The sequence below is a fragment of the Notolepis coatsorum genome (assembly GCF_963971535.1).
Source record: "Notolepis coatsorum genome assembly, chromosome: 12".
NCBI lineage: Eukaryota > Metazoa > Chordata > Actinopteri > Aulopiformes > Paralepididae > Notolepis > Notolepis coatsorum.
In genome coordinates, this window is record NC_140176.1 from 101,348,790 (window position 1) to 101,360,132 (window position 11,343).

At 42.3% G+C, this 11,343-nt stretch overlaps 1 protein-coding gene across 1 annotated transcript in view; it reads left to right on the forward strand.

The window, feature by feature from the left end:
• The window catches only part of LOC311237992 (uncharacterized protein), a gene marked incomplete at its 5' end in the record, with an annotated part of 36,978 nt that extends 26,245 nt beyond the window's left edge, over window positions 1-10,733 (forward strand). The window contains 2 exons of the mRNA XM_084325963.1: window positions 5,108-5,218; window positions 8,755-10,733. Coding sequence (XP_084182089.1) covers window positions 5,108-5,218; window positions 8,755-10,565 — 1,922 coding nt within the window. The 3' untranslated portion in view covers window positions 10,566-10,733. The remainder of the gene's footprint in view (window positions 1-5,107; window positions 5,219-8,754) is intronic.
• Between the last annotated feature and the right edge of the window lie 610 nt (window positions 10,734-11,343).

An 11,343-nucleotide genomic window follows, 5' to 3' on the forward strand; every position in this document is an offset into this window, starting at 1 on the left:
TTTAGTCTTAACAGTCTGGAATTAATGTATGCATTCAAAAGTGCTGAATAAATGTTTTATGGGCCCATAATAGTGATTATTAATATTATTTAAGTTAAGTTTAGCCATAATCATGTCTTTTGCCATAATCAGGTAGCTAAAAAGAAAACATATATATATATTTATATTAATCATTTTCGGCCTTTCGGCATTCGGTTTTCGGCCAACTGTTTCCTATTTTCGGTATCGGTTTCGGCCAAGAATTTCCCATTCGGTGCATCCCTATGAAATACAGTTGTTCTTAATTTTCTCACTTGCTATGTGAGAATGTTAGTTATGTTCTCAATGCCCCTTGCATTGTATGATAATTGTGTGGAAGAGTTTGCTAGTTCTAGTGCTACCCCTTTGTATATTGTGGCTGTGTCTGACACAAGTTAACAATAAATAATGTTATTAGGAATACATTTGCCTCCTGCGTGAACTGTGCATAGCTGAATAGACTGTATTTTAACGGTCATATGGTGGCACTTGGAGAGCCAGCTATGTTCTCAGGTGGTACTTGGTGTAAAAAGGTTGAGAACCACTGTGGAGATCCAGGTAAACCGTGTGCTAGGTCTGGGCGATTAATCGATATTATCGATAATTCGAATGAATGATTTGGGACGATTTTGAAAAAAATCGATTTTTTTTTCTTTTTCTCAAGAGTCACCTTTTATTTTACAAAGAGTGATGTTTGGTGAAAGTTAGATTTGCACTTTATTAATCCCAATAGGGAAATTCATTCTTGTTTGATGATCAAGAGGCACCTTTTATTTGTTTTAAGTGAAGTATTAAGTGAGGATTGGTGAAAGTTAGGTTTGTACTTCAATCCCAATAGGGAGATTCATCTTGGTTTGAAACTTTTTTTGTGTCAAATAAAAACGTTTATTTTTTATTTAATTTTTTTTAGCTCAAGAGAAAAAAAAATATTAAAATCATAAATCGGATTTAAAAAAAAAATCTGGGATTTAATTTTTAGGCCATATCGCACAGCCCGTGTGCCAAGAAAAAAGCTCTCCATTTCCTCATCCAAGTCGATTAATAAAAAATTTGTTTCACTTCCTGTATTCGCTTGTCAATTTTCACCTAGATCCCTGATATCATTGGAAAGCTACACTCATTCGCTACAACGCTGACCAATCATTTTCGTAATCGGCGGATGATTGACAGTTCTAGAGCCTCGGGAGTCCGGGGTGGTAATCTGACGTGAGTGTGTAAAAAGTTGCACGCCTGACCTATCAGCATGTAACTCGAGAACCGAGGCACGGATTTTGTCGAGTGAGGTGGCAATCGACCGGCAACAAATAGAGCTTTAATTCTGTAATTTATATGTTCGGTGTAAAATGTAGCCCGAGCCTTCAGACGCTCGCAAAGTGCCGTGAAAAACAATGAAACCCGGAGATTTTCATGAATTTATAAAAAAAAAAAACGACGCCCCGGACAGGGCGTGAAAAGAGGACATGTCCGGGAAAAAGAGACGTTTGGTCACCCTAGGTTAGCTTGCTAGCAGCTAGCTAGCAGCATTCTAAATGAATAACAAAATGTTATAAATATATTAACTAAAGGAACATAACATAATATTAAATGTTGTTACTGACATAAGAAAAACTGGTTTGAGAAATGGAAACAATTCTAGTTTGGCTGCTTAGCTGATACCAAGGCAACAGCAGTCTTAACTAACTAACTTGGCTAACCTTTCTACCTCAAAATAAGTCTTAAAGTCTATGCAACAGACTGGCTTAAACTAAGTTTATGCAACTAGCCCCTGGTGCAGCTGTCTGCATGTTCTGAGTTACTTTACTATTGACCATAGTCAAAGTATTGTTCTTATCAATTGAAACCCAGCTGCATGATTTCTCAGGCCTGATAGCTCTGAGGGGGGTTTGCTTCGCATGAGAGCATAAAAATGGCTATTGAGCAATACACCTATCAACAACAGTTAATAATCTTAATTGTTTATTAAATCAACCTCTCCAAAATATTTAATGTATAGAGAATGGCGTGTGAGTGCTTTAACGTTAGCTGCTTTGCTAAATTTGTTTCGCTAGGACCCTTCCATGGCACTCTTCTGTAGCATCGCTTGCATACAGTATGGGCTGCTGCTGGAATCATTTACCTTTCCTAGTTTTATTCATCTTGAAATGAGCCATTCAGAATTTCATCTTCAATCGACCTAGTTAGTAGCACCTTGTGTGTGTGTGTGTGCGTGTGAAGAGACCTTGGGAAAATGTGCATGTACAAGATGGCAGCCCGCTCATAAATCTTATCTTTTCTGCCTAAAGTTGAACCAAAAAATGCCATATTTAAAAATGTTAACGGTAAGTTTGATATGCTATTGCTGGATCTTGAGTATTTGATCTGCAATGCCTAGTCTGACAGGTTTGTTCTGAATTTAATTCGACGGTACAGGCTCGTGCACCACTGCTATGCTTATATGCTTATGCCTACTATGTTACTGCTGGAATCCTATACTATGCATTCAGAGGGAAGCACTGAAGTTTGGCACAAACAATACCACTTACCCTTAGCCGCCAGAGGTGTACCCCTCCTGCTGACTTGTTGTACACAATTTGTAAGTCGCTTTGGATAAAAGCGTTGGCTAAATGTAAATGTTAACCCCATTTAGACCTAAAACTCCTGCTAATAATGCATTTTATAGCCTGCATATAGACACAAATGTGTTTCCTGGTTTCAATGGGTTAATGGAGCAGCTCACTCGTTACAGCAGTGCTTCTCAAACTTTTTCTGTCAGGCCGCCCTTTGGCGGACCAAAATATTTTGGCCCCCCCCCCCCCCCAACAAAATAGTCATGAAATGGGCCATGTTTAAATTTATTGAAATAACACCAATATCGTGACCTTTCAAATTGGCCCTATATTTTGTTTTCAGAGCTGTCATGGATGAAAAGCCAACTTCACACAGATACTGTATGTGGTGCTGAATGGTATCAACACCTTAACTGCTGCATCATGAGATGATATACTTGGTACTCAGCACCACACTCTGAAACTAGCTCTCTAGGTGGTATCAGATGAGATTTCAAAGAGTTCTTCCAAGAGTTTGGATGGAGATGTGTCAGGAAGCTTTGTCTCAATGTTGTCTGTAAAGTTTTTTTTTATCCAGAGTAACTTGGTGATCCTTTTCTGTGTTTTATTAAATAATGATTTTCAGATTTTGAGAAATGGTATTTTCATGGAGAACAGTGCAGCTGCAACAGATAGCACTTTAGTGATAATTATCTGGAATCCAATTTTTTTTTTTTTTCTTTTTTATAAATCTCAAGGCCCCCCCTGTCATGCCTCTGCGCCCCCCACTTTGAGAAACACTGCTCTAGTGAAACGTTTCCTGCTTGGCGCTCGGCGTCTCAAGCCTGTGGAGCGTTCTCTGGGGGTGGATGCCTTCTCGATGTATCCGTGGCCGCCCGGGATTCTGTACGCGTTCCCCCCCATACACCTGATAGCTCAGCTGTTGGAGCGGGTACGTCGGGAGCGCAGGACTTTGATCCTGGTCGCGGCGGACCGGGCCACGGCTGTGTGGTTCCCGGCCCTGATTCAGTTCTTGGTGGCCCCGGCGTGGCCTGTTCCGGAGTCATCGCGGGCCCTCTCCCAGGCTCACAGGACGCTGTTTCTGCGTCCTGTTCTGGGGCAGCCATTGATGGTTTGGCTGCTGAAAGGGTGAATCTGGAGGAGATGTGTCTGAACCCTACTGTGGTTAACACCATCCGGAACTCGCGCGCTCCGTCCACTACCACGGTTTATGCTGGGAAGTGGCGTATTTTTCAAGAGTGGTGTGAGGTTGGGGGCCTGGACCCAGTGTCTTGCTCCCTGGACTCTGTTCTTTCCTTCCTCCAGTCTATCCTGGATAGACTGTCGGCATCGACGGTGAGGGTATACGCCGCGGCTATATCCTCCTGTCACATGGGCCTTGAGGGCGGTACGCTGTTCAGCCATCCTCTAGTGCAGTGCTTCTCAAACTTTTTCTGTCAGGCCCCCCTTTGGCGGACCAAAATATTTTGGGCCCCCCCCCCCCCCCCCTCGCCCCAACAAAATAGTCATGAAATGGGCCATGTTTAAATTTATTGAAATAACACCAATATCGTGACCTTTCAAATTGGCCCTATATTTTGTTTTCAGAGCTGTCATGGATGAAAAGCCAGCTTCACACAGATACTGTATGTGGTGCTGAATGGTATCAACACCTTAACTGCTGCATCATGAGATGATATACTTGGTACTCAGCACCACACTCTGAAACTAGCTCTCTAGGTGGTATCAGATGAGATTTCAAAGAGTTCTTCCAAGAGTTTGGATGGAGATGTGTCAGGAAGCTTTGTCTCAATGTTGTCTGTAAAGTTTTTTTTTTATCCAGAGTAACTTGGTGATCCTTTTCTGTGTTTTATTAAATAATGATTTTCAGATTTTGAGAAATGGTATTTTCATGGAGAACAGTGCAGCTGCAACAGATAGCACTTTAGTGATAATTATCTGGAATCCAATTTTTTTTTTTTTTTTTTATAAATCTCAAGGCCCCCCCTGTCATGCCTCTGCGCCCCCCCCTGGGGGGCGCGCCCCCCCCTTTGAGAAACACTGCGTTACAGGTACAGAAACAGCCTGTTGAGAACATGACAACAGAGGGGTATAGAGGCTGCTAGAATGCATAATCTGAGTGTTTTTTGTTTAGCAAAAAACATCAAAAACATATTTATGGGACCTCAAAGACTTATATTAACTTGTTGAAAAGGACTAAAATATGTCCCCTTTTAATAATCATCTGCAAAACACAGTGCGTTTTCTCAAGTTTCTCAAGGTATCGTTTCAGCCCTATCAGTCCAATCTATAAGAGGAAGTTGACTAGATTAATTATGACAACATGCTGCCTTTAGGCTAAATGTGATGTGAGTCCTCTTGTTTGTAATATTCACAAAATACTTAATTGTTGTTTTGCAAAGCTTGCATATTGTGAGTCTTATCAAGCTGCTCCTTCCAAGAAATTTGTAATGTCGTTTTGAATAGATTATTTTCTTTTTGGTTTTAAAATGCTTTACAAAGTACTGGACTATACATACTATAAATGTCTCCCTCTGCCCCAGGTTCAGCCAGCGACCTACTGATTATTAAAACAGAAGAGGACGAGGACACACTTGACCCACCCGGGGATATTTCCTTTCAGATGAAGGAGGGCGACACAGACCAGGATATCGGTATGTTACTTTCTCTTTCTACTAGGGAGGTTAACAATTAATCAAAGATCGGGCGGCTGGGTGGCGTAGCGGAGATTGCGCTCGTCACCAATGCAACATACAACATGACAACAACATGACCTGTACATCGACGGGGGATGTGTGGAGAGAGTCTCGGTCATCAAGTTCCTGGGTGTCCACCTGGAGGATGACCTGACCTGGAGAATCAACACCACGGCGATTGTGAAAAAGGCACAGCAGAGACTCTACTTCCTGAGAATACTGAGAAATTACCACCTCAGACAAGACCTGCTTGTGTCCTTTTACCGCTGCTCCGTGGAAAGCATCCTCACCTACTGCATCAACGTGTGGTTCCTCAGCTGCACAGCCGCAGAGAGGAAGGCGCTCCAGAGGGTCGTCAACTCGGCCCAGAAAATTATCGGCTGCCCTCTCCCCTCACTGGAAGGACTATACAACTCCCACTGTCTTAAGAAGGCAGTCAAAATACTGAAAGACCCACACCACCCGGGCAACAAACACCTCATACGGCTGCGCTCAGGCAGGTGTTTCAGCGTCATGCCCACCCGGACTAACAGACTGAAGTTGTTTAGTTTTTATCCTAGTGCCATATGTGCACTAAACTCAGCTAAAATTTAAAACAGTCTCCCTTGCACCCCCCCCCAAACCCCCCCCCCCACGCACACACAACATTAAGGGATAGTGCAATTATCTTTTACACCCCCCTGTTTATGTTAACCCTTTATCTGCCAGGGATTATTCTGATCTTAATCCACTGTCTGTCAGTACTGTAAGTCTATGGAGATGTTCCCCTTCTTTGCAGGGCTATAACTTTTTAAATTGTATTGCTAAATTGACATTACTATGGCCCATTCAATGTCAAGTATCTATCGTTTAGGATGTAGCAACGTTCTACTTTTTCATTCACATATTTATACTAAAATACGGTCTAAAGTATAAATATGTTTTTATCGTTTTCTGCAGCATTCTGCAGAACGCAAGTTATAGCCCTAAATACATATATTACATCATCAAATGTAGTTTGATACCGATTGACGTCAGATTAAAAATGTCAATTGTACAAGGTCCTAAACGTCATGCCTCATCATCTGCTGGTGACCGGAGGGGGGGGGGGGGGGGGTTATAAGTCCGTGGTCGACGTTAAATCATTCATGTAGTATGGGCGATACATAGATCACAGCAGTTTATATAGATCATAATAATCAAACACGCTGAAACTTACCGCAGCTTCCTCTGACCGTTGGGTGATCAGCGTGGAGCAGAAAGTTCACGATTATGGGATGTCGATATATGCGATCCATTTCCAGGTTGTATAATAGTATATACGTCCAAATCATGTTGTTTATCGAGTTATTAGCAACGGATCGCTATCCAGTGTATCAAGCTCGAGTCCCGGGAGCAATAGCGCGTGGCCGGACGAAATATGGTTGAGCACCACTTCCTGCCGCGTCACTTCCGGTTTGGCCGATTCGCCGATTGGCCACCAGATGGCGGTCTTGAACCGTTGGAGAGTTGAGAGGAGATCAACAGCAAGTCTCAAGTCTCCGTGGGTAAAATATGATTGACATGACAGATTTTTGAAATATTGATCTCAAAGACGCCTTACGGCGTCATTGGCAGATTACGCATGGTGGAGAATGACGTGGTAACACGTTATTGGCGAATAAAGGGTTAATGTTATTTATGCCTTACTCCTGTTTTTATATTTAATACTGTGTTTAGGACTGTTTTTATATTTTTACTAGCACCTAGGGCTGCATTTAAAATGTTGTTGTAACAACTGTAACAATGACAATAAAGATCTATTCTAAGAGACTCCGGTATCGAATCCCAGTCTAAGCATTGCCTTCGACTTGGGCCGGCCGTCGTACTGGCTCATTTGGCAGAGTCAGCGGGTGGAAGTCGATGGGTGGGGATTGGACGTTGTGGACAGCGACTCCTACAGGTCGGTTGGGTGATGCCTGCACAGCAGAGACAGGAAGTATCGGGGGCAGCGTGAGCCTCCCACGCGTTACTCCTCGCCACAGAGTCCACGCTGTCTGGTGAAAAGATGCGACAGGCTGCCTCCTCGTGTACCGGAGGGGACACGTGATGCAAGGCTTCTATCCTCACTACAACCAACCAGTGGGGGGCATAGTCTAGCAACGTTCAAGACAGGGTAGGGGAGAATTGGCAATACGAAATTGGGATGGGAGAAAAATAGAAAATGAGGAGAAAAAGTGGATACAAAAATTAATTATCAAAGATCGATTGATTGATTGTTAAGGATTTACTCGAACACATGACATTTTCTCAATCTACTATCAAACAATGATATGTTACAATGTTGTCTGTCTCTTATTACATTGTAGCCATCAGTAGAATGGTGTATTTTCAAAGCATGTTTCAATGAACAGATAGAGGGTGCAATATAACTGACGAGGAGGCAACTACATCTGTGTCTGGAAAATAAGTGAGGGGAAAAAACAAGAGCGACAGCAACTTGCAAAATTAAGCAGGCTAAGAGAAGTGTTGATTTTGAAAAAAGTAACCAAAGTCAGTCTACATTTATCAAAAACGATCTATATGGTTGACGGCAAGGAGAGCTTGCAAAGTTAGGAGTTGTTTGCGCAGCTAGCTAACGTTACCGCTGCTCGCAAGGTTGCATTGACGACAGACAGCTGGACTCTCATGATGACCGAACGCTATGTTACTGTCACTTGCCACTACATCACGAGGACTGGCGAGTCACCACGCGTTGATGACTCCAGGGGGACTATCGTAGGTTCTCTAACAAACTTCCTACTAGGTTATTTACAAGGAAACTTACGAGAATGTTGGTGCATGAGGTCCATTGAGAGCAAGTACATCACACAATATAAAAACAACAATAAGAGTAATAAAAACAATATAAACAATTAAAACAATACAATTATAATAGAAATATTTTGAAACAGCTGCAGACTGACTATTGGATACCAGTGTATTGAGTTTCAGAGTGAATTGTAAGATGTTCCATGTGTTGGGGGCAGAGAAGATAAAGAGTTAATTTTAGGTACCTGAAGTACAAGCCAGTCACTGGAACGAGTAAAATCCACAGGACCATTTCATCAGTGTGGAGATATCAGATGGAAGATCACCAATAATGGCCTTTTATACGAACAGATGCCAGTGAAAATTACTTCTCTCCACCAGGGAGGACCAACTTGCCATTGACCAGGGCCTTCTAACAAATGCTAACATGTTCTGTTTACAATATACTGATACCACTGACCACACAAAAGCTTAAACGCAACAGTTTCTAAATGAATGTATCTTTTGTCATGTTTGTAAACATCGGAGTACAAAATAATAGTATTTTGAGTTATGATGAACTAACCACAAAGCTTATTTTCCCATCTAAAAGTAAAGTGCTTACATTTTGTGGATTTAACAACTTTGATTTGACCTTTTTAGTCATCCCTGTTCATGCTTGACCCTCTATGTTCTCTTAGTTGTTTTAGTTAAATCTCTTTTTTCTTCCCTCTTTTCTCCAACAGATATCTTCCCTGGCCTTCCCTCCACTAACAAACAGATGAACATTGACAAACCAAGGCAATGGTTTGACCAATATGGCACCAACGTTACTACAGAGAGAAATCACATACCTTACTCGGTGCCAGTACCTTACTGTGTACAATACTGCTGTGACAAGTGTGGAAAGTGCTTCAGAAAGTCATATGAATTAGAGCGACACCAGCACATACATAGAGAGAAATTAGAGCGACACCAGCACATACATAGAGAGAAACAATATGAAAAACCCTACTCCTGTGACCAGTGTGAGAAGAGCTTTAGTGATCTGGGTAATCTGAAAAAACACCAGAGAATTCACACAGGAGAAAAACCCTACTGCTGTGACCAGTGTGGGAAGAGCTTTAGTCATCTGGGTAATCTGCAAAGACATCAGAGGATTCACACAGGAGAAAAACCCTACTCATGTGACCAGTGTGAGAAGAGTTTTAGTCGACTGCCTCATCTGCAAAGACATCAGAGAATTCACACAGGAGAAAAACCCTACTCCTGTGACCAGTGTGAGAAGAGTTTTAGTGAACTGTCTCGTCTGAAATTACACCAGAGAATTCACACAGGAGAGAAGCCCTACTCCTGTGACCAGTGTGGGAAGCGCTTTAGTGATCTGGGTAATCTGAAAAAACACCAGAGAATTCACACAGGAGAGAAGCCCTACTGCTGTGGCCAGTGTGGGAAGAGCTTTAGTGATCTGGGTAATCTGCAATTACACCAGAGAATTCACACAGGAGAAAAACCCTACTCCTGTGACCAGTGTGAGAAGAGTTTTAGTCGACTGTCTAATCTGCAATTACACCAGAGAATTCACACTGGAGAAAAACCCTACTCATGTGCCCAGTGTGAGAAGAGTTTTAGTCAACTGGGTAGTCTGCAATCACACCAGAGAATTCACACAGGAGAGAAGCCCTACTCCTGTGACCAGTGTGAGAAGAGCTTTAGTGATCTGGGTAATCTGAAAAAACACCAGAGAATTCACACAGGAGAGAAGCCCTACTGCTGTGACAAGTGTGGGAAGAGTTTTAGTCAACTGGGTAGTCTGAAATTACACCAGAGAATTCACACAGGAGAGAAGCCCTACTGCTGTGACCAGTGTGAGAAGAGCTTTAGTCAACTGTCTAAACTGAAATTACACCAGAGTATTCACACAGGAGAAAAACCCTACTCCTGTGACCAGTGTGAGAAGAGCTTTAGTCAACTGTCTAAACTGAAAAAACACCAGAGTATTCACACAGGAGAGAAGCCCTACTCCTGTGGTCAGTGTGAGAAGAGTTTTAGTCAACTGTCTAATCTGCAATTACACCAGAGAATTCACACTGGAGAAAAACCCTACTCCTGTGACCAGTGTGAGAAGAGTTTTAGTCAACTGTCTAACCTGAAATTACACCAGAGAATTCACACAGGAGAGAAGCCCTACTGCTGTGACCAGTGTGAGAAGAGTTTTAGTCAAATGCCTCATCTGAAATCACACCAGAGAATTCACACAGGAGAGAAGCCCTACTGCTGTGACCAGTGTGGGAAGAGCTTTCGTGATCTGGGTAATCTGAAAAAACACCAGAGAATTCACACAGGAGAAAAACCCTACTGCTGTGACCAGTGTGAGAAGAGTTTTAGTCAACTGCCTAATCTGAAATTACACCAGAGAATTCACACAGGAGAAAAACCCTACTCCTGTGACCAGTGTGAGAAGAGTTTTAGTCAACTGTCTAATCTGAAAAAACACCAGAGAATTCACACAGGAGAGAAGCCACATCATCGTGCCGGAGCCGGTTCCCGAACGTAATCTCGAACCGGCCGGTGCGTTCACACCGTGAATAATTGTGTTATAATGTCAGCCTTATATATATCTATGATTAATATTGATGCAGTATCTATGTTTCCCCACTAGAGGGAGTTATCGCTCAAGGGATATTATTTTGTGACTACAGATATATACGTGAGGTATTCTCCGTATCGGTACCTGAGTTCTTACCTGTATGACTAACGTGCGCTGAGAGTAAGACGCACCTGTATTGTACAACCTTCCATTGCTCCCGTTTCCACTAAACTACTAAACCAAAGGGATCACAAGCGTGTCGTGTGGCTTTATTATTATTAGAGGTTACCACAAATTAGTTCGGAGCAAACATGAGCAAATTCACTTGAGAGAGAAGATTCAGTGAAATGTCAAACCTGTTAATTCACCTACATTCTTATAGGAGAGAAACCCTACTGCTTTAGCCAGTGTTAGAAGAGTTCCACTTATAATGAATGTGTGGCCCAGTGTTGAAAACACAGTACGTCATTACAGCTAACATACCATCGAGAATAATGGTGGTAGTAATATTTGACCGTTCTTTTTAAATGAAAAACTACTACCAAGAGCGTTTGACCTGCACAGAAGCATCTGTGAGAGAAGCAGTACTAGCATAGACACAGTTTTCATTGACAACACAGGGCTCTACAGTGCAACCATATTACTCGCATTTGCCTCTAGAAATGTGTGCGAACCGGAAAAATCAATTACTCACACAGTGTGCGAGTGAAGATTACAACCTCAGTCGTGCTTTTTTCTCTCCGCT